Source organism: Erinaceus europaeus, chromosome 1 (assembly GCF_950295315.1).
Source record: "Erinaceus europaeus chromosome 1, mEriEur2.1, whole genome shotgun sequence".
Taxonomy (NCBI): domain Eukaryota; kingdom Metazoa; phylum Chordata; class Mammalia; order Eulipotyphla; family Erinaceidae; genus Erinaceus; species Erinaceus europaeus.
Genome location: NC_080162.1, coordinates 147,027,325 through 147,048,403, shown reverse-complemented (window position 1 = coordinate 147,048,403; position 21,079 = coordinate 147,027,325). Strand labels below are relative to the sequence as shown.

Genomic DNA, 21,079 nt, shown 5'->3' with positions numbered 1-21,079 from the left:
GCTCAAACCTGGGTGGTGCACATGGTGAAGCAGCATATTAATTCAAGTCAGCTGTTTTTCTGGCCCTTAAAATGTATTATTTTAAAAGAATAATTATCACTTGAATATCAACATCTTTTTAAAAGTAATAGTACCATCCAAGTACTAACACTGTAGTATTTTGCTTTGAATTTTTGTATTTTCTAGTTTTTATTTGTAACCTGTAATGTGAAAAAGGAAATTTTTACCCACTATAAAACTGTTTTTTAGCAAGGTCAATTGTGTTGTTTTAAGAAAATTAACAGCATAGCCCCGTACTACACTTTCTGTAAGGGAATATGCAAACTATATGAGGCTAACTAAAAAGATAACAAACAGCTTTAAATTTGTATTACCTAAGTGGTCATTTTGTTTCATTAAGGATTCAAAAGGATAGTGAAGATGTGTCACATTAAATGTTAATGTTTTTGTGGCTTTAATCCTGATGAAGTAATTCCAGTTACTTCAGTAACTTCTACTCATCCCCTTGCCACTGTTAAGCATTTCTAAAGAACTCATGATAAAAATGCAAAAATATCAAGGCACTGTAATTAACCATTCTTCCCCAAATGTACATAGTTATTCAGAGCATGCTATCCAAACTCCTCAGTATTCTACAACATAGAATTAGAAAACTAACATTTATTGATAGATTTAAGGTGTAATACAGTTTTCCAAAAATGTGGCAGTGAGAATACCAGCATAAAAAAGAGAAACGTGTGCTAAAAACAACCTGAATTCATCATTGCAACATTACAGAATAATCAAGGCCCTCACATACTAATGATTTCCACTTAAGTCTATATTGCCAACCTCCCATGCATCAAAAAACACAAAACTAAGATTATCAAACCTGGGAAGCATAAAGTACTCATCAATTTTAAGGTCATATTAGGAAAGTTTGGGAGATTTGCAAGATATATCCTAATCATGTGCACAGTCTTATTATATTTCTAATCATTTTTGCAGTGCTTATTAGTGAATAAACAAATGTACAAGTTTATATAGTAGGGCATCTGAGTTCAACACAAAACTCTTACAAACTTTAGGCAAATACATGTTTCATAAGACACTAACAGAGGGATTAAATAAAATTCCAAAACTTGGAAAGCAAATAAAGACAAGACAACTAAGAAGCATTTTCCACCATTTACTCTTGTTATCAAAAATAGGTCAACTCTTCTTGCAAAACAAAAACAAAAAATAGTACATACTGGACACATACATCACATTTTTCTTCCTATGGCTTTAGCCCACCCCCACCCCACCAAAAGAGACAAAAGGAAAAAAAAAAAAGCCCAACAACAAAAACAACTCTACCTGACCACATTCACAGAAAATGACACCAGGATACACTACAAAACAGAAGGAGGTGTCATCTGCTGTGTCCAAATGTTTCTTCTCCATGTCTTGTACTAGGCGAGTAACCATCATTGAGCATGCTGTGTGCCAAATCAAAACGTAACTTCAACATGTCAGATTTCATGAGATGGTGAACGTAGTAGAAACTGTAAAATTTCCAGCAGTATTTTTCTTTAAATAAGCACTTGTTAAAGCAGCAACTCTTCTTTGAGATCATAAGGTCATCTCTTTACAACCTAGTCAGTCCTTGTCTTAGTCGGGCTGTGTGCTCTTTCAAGCAACTGACTAGATTTCCCTTCAACAGAATGTTTCTGACTCACTAGTCTCCCCCATTAAAATTAAAGGGAAGAAGTACATTGAAACTGAAACAAAGTTTGTGCTTTACATGCAAAAGAGCATTCTACAGAAAACTCTGGCTTCAAATCTACCTAAATGCACAGGCTTCATAAAGAGACATTTTTATTAGGTCTCTATAGAAACCTTCATAACAAATAGCACCCTAAATATATATATATATGGGGGAGGGCACATTTAAAATAAAGTCTGTGGCAAACTATTAGCAGAAACAAAAAAATTTTTAAAAATCAAAGAAGTGGTCAATGGCAATTAGCATAACACATAAATCTAGGTATGTTTAGGGGCATTATTCCAAAATGAAACATATCCCAATTTCTAAATAGAACGTTTTAATAATTTTGTCATATCCTATAGTCAAAATTCATTTACTTTCAGAATAAAGTTGCTCTTCACTTGTCTACCTAAACATTGCTCAAAGTGAAGGAAGGATTTGGAATTTTTTCCCCTAGGAATGAGTCAGACTTTAGGGATTCAACTCTGAAGAGCTTCACAGCAAAAAGTTAACATCTTCAGTCTGACAAAATTTCAATTTGTTCACTTTTAAACAAGAAATTTCTTGAATAGGGGTAAATAGCGTAATGGTTATGCAAAGAGACTTTCATGCCTGATGTCCCCAAGTTCAATCTCCCACACTACCATAAGCCAGAGCTGAGCAGTGCTCTGGTAAAAATGGGGTGAAGAGGAGGGGGGAGAACACCAGATTTCTTCAACATTCTAATGAGGGGCAAATTTTCTTTTTCTTTCATAATACTGCTGATTAAGAACTGCTACATACACCAGTAGCCAATTTTCATGATCAGAAATGGTATTGTGTCAGTACAAAGGTTGAGCTGGACACATCAGTTTTTCAACAGGGAAACATCAATGGCATCTGAAGGCAGCACTGAGTCTCCTGAACAAACTAATGGCTACTTTTCCACCAAAAAGGAGGAGGAAAAAAAAGAGAGAGAGAAAAAACCACAATCTTTATGGACTGACTAGATACCACTTCTTACATTTAATCATAAACTTTGATTATGCACAAAGCATGACCATAAACAATGAGGTTAATGTTATTTTCCTTGCCAAAGTTCATTTTGTATAAATCAGTTGCATCAGCATTTGTTCTCCAACTATGAGGTTCTGTAAGAACTAAAGACATATATTTGTAGGGTTACTCCTCCATTATCTGCAAACTATTTCCCCGACACTAACACATATAACTTAGCAGTGAAAACACTTGATACAAGTGATCTATGTGCAGGAGCTCCGGCAAGTTAAACCAACAAAACCATAGCTGCCGTGAAAACTGTAGCTATTTCCCTACCAGAGGTAGGTTTAAAGACCCACTGATTTAACAGTCGAATCTCATGTCTATAGCTTCATCCAAACTTTTATCATCATGTGTACTGGCAGCTAAAAATGTCGTTACTGGGGACCCTGTGACATTAATTACACTGGTGCTGGTACTAGCATTGCGCACAGCAATGCTAGTCACATTAATGCCCAAAGTGAGCCTGGTCTGCTCCAAGGCCTTTTCTGGCACAGCAAATGCTTCCAACTTCTTCTCCCCATTGGCCATATAGGAGTTTTGGCAGCCACGACATATACAATCTAAGCAGGCTTTGCGGTTAGAGTAGCAAGGGCAGCGTTGGCCGCGGCATGTAAGAACACTTGGATTTTGAGTAGCACGCCCACATTTACACCCTTTCTTTTCCTGGGGTTTTTTGTACACAGTCTTGGTAGGACTTCCTGGCATAAAATGATGGGTAGATATCTTTTCTTTTACCGTTTTGTCTTTTTTAAGAATACCTGGCTTGGTTTTAGAGTGCGATTTCTTGGATCCATGTTCATGACTCTTTTTCATGCTCTTAGTAGATAAAAGTACAGTTTTACTGATTTTGGGTGTTGTGCCTCCATTGGGAACAGTTGCAATAGGTTGAAGAGAAATTTTGCTCTCCCGTTTCACTGTCACAGGAGCAGATGCCCCCAATGTTGGGCCTCGAATAATGGTAGAAATTGGAAGTGGCTGAACTTTTTCACTGTCGCTTTCTGATCTGGATCGTTTTCTATTTAATTTTGCTACCTTTGGAGTTGCTGCTGTACATGATAACCCATGAATCGCAGGACTGGTAGACATAAAAACATTATGGCTAAGAGACTGAGAAGAAAGCTGCAGAAAAGGTCCATTAGACACAGTGGCTTCCAAATTGGGCTGCAAATTAGGGCAACAAACCTCTGTATTTGAAACAGTTTCTAAACTGCGGAGTACTTCCTCTACACTCAGTAGCAAAGAGTCACCAGGTTTTATATCTTCACTGAAACTGCAGATATCAATGCCTGTGGAGCACAAGTCAGTGGCTACAGTGTCACACACGGGTGGCAACCCATCAGACAGATCCTCTGTTTTTATGTCAACAGTATTACATACATCAATTGTATTTGTATGTTCAGGTGAAGGGATATTTATACCAAACCTATCTATCGAAAGCCCATTATAAGTAGGCAAACCGTTGATAACCGAACTACCAATAGCAATGCTGAGAGTACTTTCAGATATTGGAGATAAAGTAGCTTGAGGATCAGTCGTGGGTTCTGAGGTTGAAGGTAATGGGGAATGTGTCAAACACAAAGTAAAGGATGAGTCTGAGGGTTTTTCTGTCTCCTCACAAAACAATGATCCATCATTAAGCAAAGCCAAAATATCAGAAGAACAGTCGACTGCTTCTAAGATATCCCGTGCCAAAGTAGTCTGTGTTATATATTCACATAGTTTTTTGTAGCAGTTCACTAAGATGCTTAACTGCTTGTTTTCCTCAAACTGCTCATAGTCTTTGCACCAACTACAAGAAGGTTTCATCATCATTTTCTTGCCTTTACAAGTTTTGCAGACATAATGTTGGCAGGTGGAGTTGGTGGGTGCAATAGGATCTTGTAGTAAGTGTCCTAAAAGGGGGAAAGGGAAGAAAGCAAAAGTTTCAGTAAAACAAAGCACATTAAGATCAAATTTAAGTGATCCATTGAGAAAGGTTAAACTCATTAGACCTAGTAACATAAATGTATCTCACAGGAAAATAGAAATATGCAACAGTTTCACTTCACCCCATGCCATATTCCCATTCCTCTATCTCAAACCAAAATCTCCCTCAATTCTGTGTTTCTCCCCCACATAGTATGTTCTGGTTCACTTTCCACTTTTTCCTTCTTATGCAGTGCTGCAGATTAAACTCTGCTCTGGGAGAGTATACAGAAAACACTGCTCCACCATCCAAAGTTCTACTCTCTTGTCCACTTATCTTCTCCAAAGACTTATAGATAGAAGTCTTTTGCTACCGACAATCAATTACCAAAGGGCAGAGCAGGTTTAAAAACCCCTGAGATCTTAACCTAACACATATGGTAATTCTACAACATACAAAGTCATATGGTTTTAATAATTGGGGATAGTAAGTTATGAGCAAAAGACACTCCTACACTGAAATTCTTCCTCCAAAGCAAGCCAAAAAATAAAACAATGGAAAAAGAATTGTATGTTTTTGGAGGGCGGGGGAGCATTAATACTGGACTCATCCTTTCTGACAAAATATCACCATGAATATAAACCAAAAGCTTAGGTACAGCAATATAAAAGTGAAAGTGTTCCTCCAATTTGACTCAACTCCTAAGCCATAAATAACCTACACAAACTGGAAAGGGGAAAGCAGTTCCAGTTCTTATCTATACCCCTAAGTAGCAATTGCTCCTCGAGTCCCCATTCAACATAAATGGTTTATGTTTTTAACTAAAAGCTGTACCCGTTTTCTATTATACATTATACAACTTCTAATACAGACATGGGAGAGAAGATACTTCCAGTCACAGTGAACTGAACTCAGCAAACCCTCCAAAGCTACTATAAACCTGGAAATATTTGCTAACATGAGTAGGGTCCTAGGTTTTCAAACAAGCCCTAACTTCTATCCCTCGTACAGTACGTACTCCCCCGAGGTGAGGGGTTCTGATTTCCTATCTTGAGAAATAAAGTCACCTGAGAAACATCAACCTTTGTAAAGCGGCTGTATTTTAGGTAAGAACAACAGAAATCTGTGGTGTTCTGATCTGACACTGCCCAGTTCTCCCCTGCAGACTCCAGAGTTACCCTGTGTGAACTGAAGCTGCTGCTGTGCAGGGAGGAGGAAGGGCTCCCATTCCTTTACTTGTGGCAGGACACTGTTACACCTAGAGGTGTTGTCATTAGAGGTGACTCCTCCCAGGCTGGCCAGCAGGAGAGGGCAACACTTTAGCTTCACTAGCCCACCATTAAACAAAGACTTGAAACTAGTCACACTTTTTTGCTCTACCCTGAGACCTGGAGCATACTTATAGCCCTGACTACCTGAAGACAGTCTGAATTTTGAATGCACTGTTTTATCTACAAACACATCCATTGGCAGAGTTCAAACTTCTGAGGACAATCTCAAGCCAATCACTGGAAAGAAAAGCTTTAGATTCAAAGACACAAATAAGGGAGACAGTGAGTGATGGCAAACTTTGAGAGCTCACATTACCATGCACAAGGATTGGGGTTCAAGCCCCCCCCCAGCCCTATCTGCAGGGGGGTAGCTTCCTGTAAAGAATTTTTTTTGGGGGGTGGAGGGTAGATAGCATAATGGTTATTCAGAGACTCTCACGTCTGAGGCTCCAAAGTCCCAGGTTCAATCCCCTGCACCACCATAAGCCAGAGTTGAGCAATGCTCTGGTCAAAAAAAAAAAAAAAAAGGATTTTTTTTTTTGGCCTCCAGGGCTATTGCTGGGGCTCAGATACTTCAGATACTGTACACTACAAATCCACTGCTCCTACAGCCATATTTTCATTTTTTTTTTATAAGAAACTGAGAAGGATGGGGAAGATAGAGGGAGAAAAGATAAAACATCTGCAGACCTCCTTCACTGTAAAGTGGCAACCACCCCCCCAACACACACACCAGGGGGAAGTTGGGTGCTTGAACTGGAATCCTTGCACTTTGTACTACATGTGATTAACTAGGTATGTCAGCCCCCTGCCGCCGCCACCACCCCACACTGAAGGTATTCACAATCTTATCACCACCATTCCTTATCCCATCGATCTCCAGAGTCTCACTGTAGGTTTTAAATCTGGCAATTCCATCCTTCAGGCGCTATTTCTGACTACTTCTGCTTTAGCTGAACCCTTGTCACTTCTCCTGAATGCTGCAATATGTTGTTTACCTTCTCTCAATTTCACCTGCTCAAATCAATCTATCTTCCATCCCAGGAACTGAACTTGGGCCTCACATGTCCAAGTCCCACACTCTACCCACAGAACCAACAACCCTGATACTAAAGCAAGATTGATTTTTCCCCCTTTTGTTGCCCTTGTTCTTGTAGCCTTGTGGTTATTGTTGTTGATGTCATTCGATGTTGGATAGGACAGAAAGAAATGGAGAGAGATGGGAAGACAGAGAGAGAGAGAGAGACACACCTAGAGACCTGTTTCACCACCTGTGAAGGAGCCGAGGGATCGAACCCAGATCTTTAAGCAGGTTCTTGCACTTTGCGCCACGTGTGCTGCGTTACCACCTGACCCCCAAGAGTGATTTTTAAGTCTTGAAAAACCTGTGCCCAATGTACTTTTTTTTTTTTTTAACCCCCAGGGTTATCGCTGGGGCTGTGCCTGCACTTCGAATCCACTGCTCCTGGAGGCCATTTTTTTTCCATTTTTGTTGCCCTTGCTATTATTATTGTTGTTGTTGGATAGGAGAGAGAGAAATGGAGAGAGGAGGGGAAGACAGGGGGAGAGACAGACAACTGCAGACCTGCTTCACCGCTTGTGAAGCGACCCTCCTGCAGACAGGGAGCCAGAGGCTCAAACCAGGATCGTGATGCCAGTTCTTGTGCTTCACATCATGTGTGCTTAACCCGCTGTGCTATTGTCCAGCACCCTTATGTACATTTTTTTTCAAGCACATGTTAAGAATCTAAACCTTGGGTGGAGGTATAGCATAATGGTTATGCAAACAGACATTCATACCTGAGGCTCTCAAGTCCCAGGATCAATCCCCCACACCGCCATAAGCCAGAGCTGTGCAGTGCTCTGGTAAAAAAAAAAAAAAAAAAAAGTAATAAAAAATCTAAACCTCTTGGGAGTCAGGCGGTAGCGCAGTGGGTTAAGCACAGGGAAGTTGCTTCACAGGTAGTGAAGCAGGTCTGCAGGTGTCTTATCTTTCTCTCCCGTCTTCCCCTCCTCTCTCCATTTCTCTCTGTCCTATCCAACGACGACGATGACATCAATAACAATAATAATAACTACAACAGTAAAACAAGGGCAACAAAAGGAATAAATATTTTTTAAAAATCTAAACCTCTTAAAAAAATCTTATGAAGAAAAATTCATGAGGATGAGTGCCACTATACAGAATAATTGGGCAGGAAAGAGAGCTCATCTGTGTGCCACCCAGGTAGAGTACCTGCATCACAAAACTGAAGAAAGCTCTGGTGCTGTGGTATCTCTCCCTAAGTAAAAAAGTTGTCCAGAAATAATGAAAGCATACATGCACAAGCACCTATCTCTACAAAAAAGCATACTAAAGTAATAAATAAAAAATAACAGAAAGACTAATTCTAAAAAGGACAAGCATTGTAAGTGGTCTTCAAGACATTTACAAAGAAAATCAGGATGAGAGACGCACGCATGCACTCTCTCATTCTTTTCTCAAAAATGGATTTAAAACTAGGTTAGGAGACCACTCAGAGGCATCATGTATGTACTAGGCCCTGAGTCCATTCCTGGCCACATTAAAATAGAATGTAAAAAATAATAGAATAATGAGCTCAAGTTAAAAGAAATCAATTTGAGGTGAGAGAATCCTAAGACAGCACCATTTTCCTCCTGGTAGAGCTTTCCTAACCAAAGTGTGGTTTTCTTTACTTTTTAATGGTCTAATACACTTACCTTCTCAGTCCTAATTTTCTTCTTTTAAAATAATTACTAATGGGAGAGAATCAGGGTATTATTATGGCACAGGAGATGCCAGGGAGCAAACTTGGGTCAGGTCCTCAGTCTGGTGTTCTACCCACTCACTGCACCATTTCCCAGAGATCACCCTGGTTTTCTTCTTTAAATGTCCTGAGCACCACTTACAATGCTTGTCCTTTTTAAAATTAATCTTGTTATTTATTATTTATTAATATTTTTTAATTTTTATTTATAAAGTTCAACAGATCCCAGGCCAGGGAGATGGAATGATGGTTATGCCAAAGACTCTCATGTTGGGGGCCGGGCGGTGGCATACCAGGTTAAACACACATAGTACAAAGTGCAAGATCCTGGTTTGAGCCCCTAGCTCCCCACCTGCAGGGAGGGTCACTTCACAAGTGGTAAAGCAGGTCTGCAGCTGTCTATCTTTTATTTCTCCCTGTCTTCACCTTCCCCTCTCAATTTCTGTCTTATCCAAAAAAATAAAAATAAATAAATGGCCACAGGAGCAGTGGATTCACAGCACAGGCACTGAGCCCCAGCAATAACCCTGGAGGTTAAAAAAAAAAAATTTCATGCCTAAGGCTCTGGGATTTCAAAGTTCATCCTAGGCACCACTACACACACACACACACACACACACACACACACTCACTCTCTCACTCTCTCTCTCTCCCACCCCCATCAAATATTCAAACAGCTATGCCCAACACCATCATAAGCCTCTGATCACCTGGATTCCAGCAAGTTATTCTCTTTAAAATATCTAGCACAAATGGTCTGGGTGGTTGTGAAGTGAGTAAAGTGTTGGATTCTCTGACACGAGGTCCCAAGTTTGAATCTCAGCAGCACACGTACTGAAGCGATGCTCTGGTTCTTTCTCCTCTCTCAATAACCTCAAAAAAAAAAAAAAAAACTAGATAAAAAAAGATTTTAAAAAGCTAACACAAACATGATAGAAAATATGCATTTAAAAAAAAAAAAAAAAAAATATGCATTTTGCTTAAAAATGAGGGAAAATGCTGATAGGGCATATCCCAACTACATGACCATTTATTTTAAAGTCTATTACATTATTTTCATTAATTAAATATTGCTATATTGAGAAACCAGTGAGAGCTAAAGACATATGCCATGAGAATGTGGAATGAAAAACAGCTGCAAGTCTGTATTCCAGATTGGGAAATGGAGTACCTCCAACTAGTTTGGCTTAAAGTGAAAATCCATATCAAAAACCAGCATTTTAGAGATCTGGGAAGTGATGCAGTGATAAGAGTTTTGGACTTGGAAACAGAAAATCTTAGCCTCAATCCCTGATATCACAAATGTCAGTGTTACTCTGATATCTTCCACAGACTCCCCTCTACCTCTAACTAATAGAATAAAAGTATTTAACAAAATAAATCAAAAGTTGACATTTGGACTGAGGAGACAATGGTTATGCAAGTAGACTTTTATGTCTGAAGCTCCAAAGTCTCAGGTTCAATCTGCAGCACCGCCATATGCCAGAGCTGAGCAGTGCTCTGGTATTTCTCTCTGTGTTTGTCTGTACCTCTCTCAAAATAAAATAAAATAAAATAAAATAAAATATTTAGTTGACATTTAAGAAGTATCAATGTTATTTGTGGAGAACTATTTACTGAACATCTGAATTGTTAAACTTATACAAGATAAACTTCACCAGTCAACTAATATTAAAAACTCAAATACTGTGGTCCGGGAGGTGACGTAGTAGATAAAGCATCAGACTCTCAAGCATGAGGTCCTGAGTTCAATCCCCGGCAGCACATGTACCAGAGTGATATCTGGCTCTTTCTCTATCCTCCTATGTTTCTCATTAATAAATAAATAAAATCTTTAAAAAAAAAAAAAAAAAACTCAAACACTGGACTGGGGAGATATGTTATGCAGGAGGACTTCCATGCTTCAGGCACCAAATTCAATCACTGGCACCACCATAAACCAGAGCTGAGAAGTGTTTTGAAAGAGGGGAAAAAACAAACAAAAAAAAAAAAAAAAAAAACTAAGATTCAAGCCCCCAGTAAGGAAGTTTTTCTGGTACTGGAGCAGTATTGCAGGTGACTCTCTCCCTCCCAATAAGAAAAGAATGTCCACTGTGGAGGAAACACACACACACACACCAGTTTACTAAAAGGGATGACATATAATCACTCAGACTCATCACATATTCATAAACTCAAAATCATGCCTCATTTAATATTCTAACAATTAAGAGAAAGAGAACACTAGACATCACGTAATATTTATGTAGGGAAGTAAACTTTTTAATAGAGTGACTTGTGGCTACAGAGCAGTTTAATAATCTGTTATTTTTTATTTTAGAAAAGCAATGGTAGTCTCATTAAATTACTATACATAAAATAGTACAGGCTGGTTAATTAGGCACAACTGATTACAGCTGAACAAGCAACATTAATGGAATAAATCAATGTAATCCTAGAACCAAAATGTCCCAAACTCACATCTCATGGAATCAGAGGTTTGCTTTAATACTATTTTGGAGAATCAATCTCAATCCCAAATACATTGGCATCTCCCCCCCCCCTTTTTTTTTACCAGAGCACTGTTCAGCTTTGGCTTTTATCCTATCTACCCCTGCCCAGTACATTACAGTACATTAGCATCTTTAAATTGAATGCCACATTCAACTATCAAGTTATAGATGATGCCATCCTGACTTCCCTGGGCAGATTACCTCACCAATGTGTCCTGGAACCCCACCTCTCCAGAGCCCTACCCCCTAGGGAAAAACAGAAGCAGGGTGGGGGTATAGTATAGATTGACCAGTCAACACCCATGTCCAGCAGAGAAGCAATTACAAAAGCCAGACCCCTCCCACCTTCTGCTCCCCATAAAGATCTTTGGACCATACACCCAGAGGGATAAAGAATACAGAAGCTGGACAGGGTAGATAGCGTAATAGTTCTGCAAAGAGACTATCATGCCTGAGACTCTGAAGACCTAGGTTCAATCCTCCACACCACCATAAGCCAAAACTGAGCAGTGCTTCAATTAAAAAAAAAAAAGAGAGAGAAAACAGAATAGAATAGAGAAGCTTCCAATGGAGGGAAGGAGATATGGCAATCTGGTAGTGGGAACTGTATGGAACTGTACCCCTCTTATGCCACTATCTTGTCAATCATTATTAAATCACTAATAAAAAAAGATTTAAAAAAATTGAATGTCACAGCTATCACTAAACTTGTTTAGCATAGTACTGCTTATATTTGTTGGCATATATTCTATGTTTTAGGATGTGTGTGTGTCTTGTCAATGGGGCTTCACTACAGGCCAACTTTCTTCAGATAGAAAGACAGAGATAGAGAGACAGAAAGTTATCATTGTACCAAAGCTTCCTGGGAGAGCTAGGAGACTAGGCAGCTGGAATTCTCAGGATATGAACTATACCAAAGATTTATGTAGTGTCTCCCAAGTCATCAACTGAATATTAGTGAACACACACATATGAGGAAACCATCCCAAATTGAAGAAAGAATCCCAGTTCACAACAGGAAAAAAAAAAAAAAACAAACATGTAATTCCAGTAACATAGAGGAAGCACAGGAAGTCCTACTCCCACTAGTCTCTGTAAGAGACTTAACCTCATCCTGAAAACAAAGCTCAAAAATATTTAAGAGTGGGATCAAGTGGTTGGGGAGCAGGTAGAACATAATAATACTATGGTCAAGGATGAGAGTTCAAGTTCCCACCCCCACCTGCAGAAAGGAAGCTTCATGAGTCACAGAGTAATGCTGCAACTGTGTCTTTTCTCTCTCTCACTGGTAAGAAGAAAAGGAGTTGCTGGGAACAGCAGTTGTACAGGCAAGAAGCCCCAGCAAGGGGCCAGGTGGTGATGCACACAGTTAAGCACATAATTATCACCATGTGCAAGGACCCAGGTTCAAGCCCCCGCTTCCCACTTGCAGGAGGGAAGCTTCATGAGAAGTGTCTACTGCAGTTGTCTCTCTCCCTATCTCCCCTACCTTCTCAATTTCTCTTGTCTTGTCCTATCAAGTATAAAAAAAAAGAAAGAAAGAAAAATAAAAAATATATAGCCACTGGGAGTGGTGGATCTGTAGTGCCAGCACCAAGCACCAGTGATAACCCTAGTGGAAAAAAAAATAAGTATACTTAAGAGGGGGCTGGGCAGTAGTGCAGCAGGTTAAGCGCACATGGCATGGAGAGTAAGGACTCATGTAAGGATCCTGGTTTGAGCCCCCGATCGCCATCTGCAGTTGGGGAGGGTCCCCACTTCACAGGCAATGAAGCAGGTCTGCAGATGTCTGTCTTACTCTCTCCGTCTTTCCCATCTCTCAATTTTCTGTCCTGTTCAGCAATAACAACAAAGGCAACAAAATGGGAAAAAATGACCTCCAGGAACACTGGATTCATAGTAGTGCAGGCTACGAGCCCCAGTGATAACCCTGGAAGCAAAAACAAACAAACAAAAAAAAAAAAAAAACACCAAAATCCTGGTAAAACTTTACAAACAAGGTAATGCCCACAATATCTAGCATGCAATCAAATTTAACTTAGTCAAGCAAAGCAGCAGCAGGAAATTATTGTCTAGAGCTAAAAAAAAAAAAAAAAAAAAAATTCACCCTGTAGGGTATATGCCTTGCCTTGTGCTTTTGTCTTGCTTGAGACCAGGTACCATAACACGTGAGTGCAACAGCACCAAGGGATGCCCTACTGCAGCAATATCTCTCCCTCTCTGTCTCAATATGAAATGAAAAAGTCAATCCGGGAATGAAGTCTTGGAGATACAAAATTCCAGCCCTTACCTCACAAAGAAAAAAAAAAGCTATTACAACTATATTCCATGTGCTTAAAATTGTTTTATGTACCTAATAGAGCTTCAAAATACATGAACCAGAAACTGATAAAATTCCAAAGAGAAACTACAGAAACTGACAGACCTATAATTACAAAGATATTTCAACACCTCTCAAAATTGACAAAACTAACAAAATTCAGTAATATTTGAATGACATTATCAGCCAACTTGTGAAGATAATTTTTATGTTTACTTATTGAAGGGTGGGGGTAAGAAGAGAACCAGAGCATCACTCAGGCAGACTCAAGGCAAGGGATTGAATTCAGAACCAACACCTCACCCACAGTGCCACCTCCCAAGCTACCTGTGAAAAAAATTTAGTGAACCACTCTACCATCCATGGAGCTATTCTGGTGCCATCATCCATGATGCTTTAATGTGGTGCCAGGGCTTGGAGTCAAAGAGTTTTATGAATGGTAGAGCATGTGTTCTACTTGGTAAGCTATCTTCTGGCCTCATAAAAATCTGGCTTTGTATGTGAACTCTTGATTTTAAAATGCTGACCACCAAAATTCAGTAAAATTTTAAGAGTCCGGGGAGTCAAATTTACAAGCAAGTATTTGTTATAGCCAACAACTCTAACAAAATCAAAGAGCAAGTAATTTTTGTCCAAATTTTTATAGTAGGCAATCCCTTCTAACCACAACTAAAATACTCAGAAGTCCACACTTGTAGACCTGGAGATAGTGCAATGGATAGTGTTAGACCATCAAAACATGAGGTCCTGAGTTCAATTCTTGACAACACATGTTCCAGAGTGATGCTATGATCAAATAAACAACCCCTTTAAGAAAAAAAAAAAAAAATCCACACTTTTGGATAAAACTTTAACCTTAATACTTCAGGAACAAAATAATACTACTACTTTAGGAACATCTGATTCAGTAATGCTAATATGTTTAGTCAAGCCACTAAAGCTGTCTTCCAAGTCTTCCACTATTGGGGGGTAACACTTTTATCCCAGGCTTCCTGAATTGGTCTAAGTGACAAAAATAAACCAACTAGCTGGAGGCAATTACAGAAGAGACTTAGCAAAGTGAAAACAAAAGCTTTCTTTTAAAGTAGTTGCAATGATACGGTTACTTTACAGATTACTTAACTCCCTACCCTACCCCCAGGAGTACTGAGATAAAGGACTGAAAGATCTTTCAAGACTGGAGACAAGTGGCACATGGTTTGCATCAGGTCCCAGATTCCATTCCCTCACTGTGCTTATGACCCAGCAGTGCTCTGCTCAATCTATAAATAAATATATTTTAAAAGAATATTATAGGGGCCAGGTGTGCACACAAGTCATAAAACACACAAATTCCAATGCACATGACCCAGTTCCAAGCCCATGGTCCCCACCTGCAAGAGAAGAGCTTCACAAGCACTGGACCTCTCTCCCCAGTCCTATCTCCATTATAATTAAAAATATAAGCAAAAAAATTAAAATATATGTATTATAGAGGGGCCAGGCAGTGGCGCACCCAGCTGAGTGTACATTACCATGTGCAAGCCCCATTCCCCCACCTGCAGGGAAGAAGCATCACAATCCTATCTCTACCTTTCCTCTCAATTTGTTTCTGGTTTTATCAAAACAAAACAAAACAAAAGCAAAAAGCCACCAGGAACAGTGAATTTGTACTTCTGACACTGAGCCCCAGGGATAAATCTGATGGCAATAATTAAAAATAATAAAGATTATAGAGAATAATCTGATGGAATGGCTCCATAACTAGGATTTCTGCGTTTCCAAGTGATCCTCTGACTGTTTCTTCTTCCTTTTCATTCTGTGTTAATAAACCTTTTTAAAAACTTGCCTCCCATCAAGCCCCTGCACCACCATAAGCCAGAGTTGAGCAGTGCTCTGGTAAAAAAATAAAAAAATAATAAATTGCCTACAATTGCCGTCCATGTAAAAATGGAGCTGCCAGCTCAATGACAACATGAAGGATCCCTGAAAGAGTTCACAGCTTCTGGTGGAACTACAGTCAAAACGCATTATCATGAATTTGTTCAGTCACAATGAACAACCAACTGATCAACTACAAAAGAGCTTTGGAAGTCTATCAGAAAATTCAGTTGGAACACTCCCTACTAGTCCTCGGTTCCTACATTACATATGATCAGTACAACAAATCTTCAGAATATCAGGCTGAGATTTAAATTTTTAAAGGGCTAGCATTTAACATGATTGGAAGGTCAATATACACATTTTAGTTTTGCCTTTAAATTGTTAACATTTTTTGAGGAGGACCTAGGCTGAGAGTGTTTTGCAGAAAACTGAGAAAGTTTACCCAAGTACCAACAATTCTATTTTCTGTAAACCATTAATCCCAATAAAAAATTTTAAAAATTTACTTCCTATCAAATAATAAAGTCCAATATACAGCAGAAGGGGAAAGTCCTGACACAAAAACAGTACCCACAGGTAAAACTGTCGTGGTCATCATTTCTTTGGCCTAGAAAGAAACGGAATGGTCTCTGAAACACAGCTATAAAATTCACCAGGATCTTCAGAAGTTTAAATATACAAAGCAAGGGGAGGGGGGAGTGAGTAACAACAACTAATTAACATTTCAGAGAACACTGACAACCAAATCTGGCATTAATTAACCTGACAGTCCAGTCTCTCACCTCCTACCCTTTTCTACTTGTGCCCATGAGATACTAAGTTCTAGTTAATAAGTGCTAGAAACCAAAAGGCATCTTAAAGGGGAGGGTACCCCTCCCCTTTAAGATGCCCCCACATACCACACAAATTTGAAGAAGTAAATTTGATCAAGGAGATGGTGTAGTGGATAAAGCATTGAACTCTCAAGCATGAAGAAGTAAACTTGAAGGAGGTGTGGCTATATCCTTTTGCAAAGGAAATAGACAAAAAGTCCATGCAACTTGCCCATGCAGTAAACAGAAGAGCCAATATTGGACCCTAACTGCAAAGTGTGTAAGTGTTTTACTCTCCCTGTCTCACCACCTCTCATTTCACAGAGGGCAGATAGCATAATGGTCATGCAAAGAGATTCTCGTGCCAGAGGCTCCAAAGCCACAGGTTCAATCCCCCGCACCACTGTAAGCCAGAGCTGAGCAGCGCTTTGGTTAAAAAAAAAAAGGATTAGACATTAGACAAATGTTAAAACCTGCACTGAAATTATTCTAAGTGTCTATGACTGGAACAAAGGTTCAGAGAAAGGTTTCAAAGGACGGGGCCAGGGCAGATAGTATACTGGTTATACAAAAATGCTTCCATGTTGGGAGTCACGGTAACGCAGCTTAAGTTAAGTGCACGTGGCGCAAAGAGCAAGGATATGAGTAAGGATCGCAGTTCGAGCCCATGGCTCCCCACCTGCACTTCACAAGCGGTGAAGCAGGTCTGCAGGTGTCTTTCTCTCCCTGTCTTCCCCTCCTCTCTCCATTTCTCTCTGTCCTCAATAACAATAATAACTACGACAATAAAACAAGAGCAACAAAAGGGAATAAACAAAAAAAAACTTTAAAAAAATGCTTTCATGCCTGAGACACCAGAGGCCACCATAAGCCACAGCGGAGCAGTGCTCTAATGGAAAATAAATCAATAGGGGGCCGGGTGGTAGGTAGTGTAGCGGGTTAATCACACATGGCGCACAAATGTTCGTGCCCTTGGCACCGCAGGTGGGGAGCCACTTGACAAGCAGTGAAGCAGGTCTGCAGATGTCTATCTTTCTTTCCCCCTCTCTATCTTCCCATCCTCTCTCGATTTCTCTGTCCTATGCAACAACAATAAACAACAAGGGCAACAAAAAGGAAAAAAAAGGCCTTCAGGAGTAGTGGATTCATAGTGCAGGCATGAGCCCCAGCAATAACCCTAGAGGCAAAAAATAATAAGTAAATAAAGGACAGAGAACTTTTTGCTATAAAGCAAAGAAAAACATAGTGAGGGAGACAATTAAAAAAAGTAGGGGTGGGCTAACAAAAATAAATTTGTAACTGATGAAATTTGGGAGAGCAAAGGTAGGGTAAAAGAGGGACAAGTTATGGCATATGTATGTTTGCATATTTATTTTATTATTAGAGGAAAGGAAAGGAGAAACATCAGAGTACTGCTCAGCTCTGATATAAGTTGGTGCCAGGAACTGAACCTACAGCCTCTGGACCTCAGGCATGCAAAACTCAATGCTCCCAAGCTGAGCTACCTCTCAGGCCCCAGGCATGCATGTCTGAAAAGGCAAAACACACCAATCTGACTGGAGCAGAGAAATAAAGAGGCAGCTTAACATGAGGCTGGAAAGTAGGACTGGATCAAACACTGGAAGATCTGTTGAAACAAACACTCCACTTATAGCATTAACAGAACTTAACTTTTACATACTTACTATCTTTGTGTAATAAGACTACATATATCCTGTTAATTTGAATGAGTCTATGCTATTCAGCAAAGTCTAAGACAAGACCTGATGTAATATGGACTACATGTTGAATCTGTATTTAAACTACCTTTCTACCCCCTATATATCCTGGGGATCATAGGTTTATATCCAAAGGCAGTAAAGGCTGGAAAGGGAGCTGAACCTGCATCCAGGACGCTGAAATGTTATGCCAGCTTCTTAATTATAAGGGAGAAGTAGAACCCACAATCTTTTCCATAGGATTATGGGGGAAGGAAGCTTTAACAAGAAGGAATAATTACAAAGGCCCCACTGTCAGAAAAAAAAATTCCCTTTTGTTGCTAAGATTGGTTTTTAAAATAAGCAGTAGCAGCTACAGTTGGTCTGTTTTTAATATAGCTTTATAATGTCACTTTTCAAAATTCAGATTAACACCCGGGGAAAAATTCAATTATATATACCATCACTATCTTTTAAACTACCGATGATAAGACCTTAAGAATTCCAAGGGGTCATGTGATAGAAAACTACCTTTTCTCCCTTAAAATTAGATAACCAAGTCCCACCCACCCAGTAGAAAGGAAATTTACCAGATCTTTAAGTATCAACAGGATAAAGACGTTCTGGTACTAGGGCAGGATAGATAGCATATAATGGTTATGCAAAGAGACTCTCATGCCTGAGGCTCCAAAGTCCCAGGTTCAGTCCCCAGCACTACCATATGCCAGAGCTGAGCAGTGCTCTAGTGTTCCCCTCTCTCAAAAGTAAAATTAAATAAATAAGATTAAGGGGCCGGGTGGTGGTGCACCTAGCTGAGCGCACATGCTACAGTGCACAAGGACCCCGGTTAGAGCCCCCGGTCCCCACCTGCAGGGGGAAAGCTTTGCGGGTGGTGAAGCAGGTCTGTAGGTGTCTCTCTCTCTCTCTCTAGCTTCCCTCCCCCTCTCAATTTCTGGCTGTCTCTATCCAATAAAGATAAAAAATTAAAAAATAAATAGTTTAAAAAATTCTCCTGGTATTCTGACATGGCAAGGTGGGCTGCCCTATGCTCTCCTTTCTCCCTACACCAACACAGCAATATGCCCCACCCCCCAAAAAAGTGGAAATGTTATAGAAGCTCAAACTCCTCAGCTGAAAAACATCAAATAGGCAAGGGTAGACAGCATAATGGTTATGCAAAGAGACTCATGCCTGAGGCTCCGAAGTCCCAGGTTCAATCCCCTGCACGGCCATATAAGCTAGAGTTGAGCAGCGCTCTGGTAAAAAAAAAAAAAAAAAAAAAAAAACTTTGAAAATCATCAAATGCTCTGAAGACATAAAAAAATAAGCACTCCATAGAAAAAAACAGGGCGCCAAAGAAAGGTAGAAGTACACTGTGTTTGTAAAGGTTAAGCAGAGTGGAGAGAGAATCTAGAACAAAGCTCCCATTTTAGGGAACAGAAAACTGAGGCCCGAGGCAATTAAATGACTAGCCCTGGGCAACTGCTTCTCTACAACGGTGCTAAATGTCCATTACCAGTCACAGTAGCACTTAATCACATTCTAACTCAATTACTTAAATGTTATAAGATTAGGTACCTGGTGTGCAAAACAAACAAACGAAAAAGATTCCATCTTCCCGTCTCCCGCACCCCACCCCGCCCCACCCCAGCGCCTGTCCCACAGCTGTACATCGAACTGCATCCCAAGTGAATACTATTTCCCCCTTCAGTCACTGCAGAGCTAAATCACTCTTCTTCCTTCTCCTAATTTAAGATAAGCGGGAGCCTAAAGTACCTGCTTTCCCCAAGTTCTGATAACATAAGTTGATCAACAAAACCGCAAACGGCTGGCAGAATAAGAAATCGGTCGGGAGTCACAACAGGGGTAGCATGCAGGACCTGCAGGCAGCGGGTCCAAGGTCCACCCCCAACGCTAGCGACCGGAGCTGAGCGGCGCTCTAGTCCAGGGGGGGGAAGAAGAAAGCTAAGTAAAGTATATACTACGGCTTTCACTTTTTTCTCTTTTTTGCCAATTACCTTTTGGGTTAACTTCTGCCTAAACGTCTTTTTTTTTTTTTTGGGGGGGGGGAAGATAACCACACGTGCACACTTAACATGATTAACACTTGTAGGACACTTCATCTGACAATTTAGCCTATCTCCGTGCCTCAAGAATAGTAATTTTTCAATAAAAAGGCCGGAAATAACCCTCACCACCGAGACACGATACAGTTAAAACCACGAAAGCGGTAAGAAGCGCGGCCTGCAAAACCCCGGCGGCTGGAAAGCGCTGAGACCCGCATCCGGCTGGGGGAGGGGGGGCCCGGCCGGGTCCCCACGTGCAGCCCCGCGGGCAGAGTGGGCTGCGGCCTCCCGCAGATGGGCTTCCCGTTGCAACGATCCCGCGCCCCCCATATGGTGCGAGGCGGCCCCGAGGCCAACCCTCGGCTGTGCGCCGGGCTTCTGCCGCACCGGGCCTGCCCGCCCCCGCGGGGAGAGGAAACAATGACCCGCGGCTCACCGCACACGCAGCACGACAGCGACTGTCGGAAGTAAGGCAGCAGCCGGTTGATCTCGGTGAACGCCTTGGGGTCCCCGGGGTCGTAGTTGAGCACGAGGCGGCTCGCGGAAATGTAGAGGGCCGTGGCATTCACGGGGTTCATTGCCGACGCCTCGTCGCCGCCGGCCGCCGATCGAGGAGGAGAAAGTCGGCGGGGGGAGGCGGCGCGGGGCGCGGGGCCAAGTGGCCGCGGCTCGAGGGGTAGAGGGGCGGCCGCCGCGGCCCGCAAGAGCGTGTGGCGCCGGGGCAGCCCTCCCGCACATGGGGCCCTGGCGCCCCTGCTCCGCGTCCCTGAGGGTCAGCAGACAAAAAGGGCGGCGGGCGCGCTCGGGCTCGGTCTAGCCGCGCGGCGCGGCGGGCGGCCGGGGTTGGCGCGGCATCTCCGGGCGCGGAGGCGGCGGGGCGAGTGGGCGGGCGCGGGGCGGCGGGGCGCTCACTCCATCGCTGCAGGCGCGCGGGGAGCCGGGGGAGGCGGGGGCGGCGGGGACGGCGGGAACGGCGGGCGGCGGCGGCTGCTCGGTCTAGTGCGCAGGGCCGCGGTCGCCGCAGCGGGGACGAGCGGAGGCCGTCGGCGCGCGCTCCATAGCGGACCCGCGGCCCGGCGGGCAGGACAGGGCAGGGCCGGTCGGGGAGGAAGTG

At 41.6% G+C, this 21,079-nt stretch overlaps 1 protein-coding gene across 1 annotated transcript; it reads right to left on the bottom strand.

Moving 5' to 3' along the window:
- Positions 1–640: 640 nt before the first annotated feature.
- On the bottom strand, positions 641–20,544 carry MSL2 (MSL complex subunit 2). Its single transcript, XM_007521797.3, has 2 exons — positions 20,402–20,544; positions 641–4,662 (listed from the first exon to the last, which is right to left on the bottom strand). The coding sequence occupies exons 1-2, from the start codon at positions 20,541–20,543 to the stop codon at positions 3,071–3,073; spliced, it is 1,734 nt and encodes a 577-aa protein (XP_007521859.2). The 5' UTR covers position 20,544; the 3' UTR covers positions 641–3,070.
- Between the last annotated feature and the right edge of the window lie 535 nt (positions 20,545–21,079).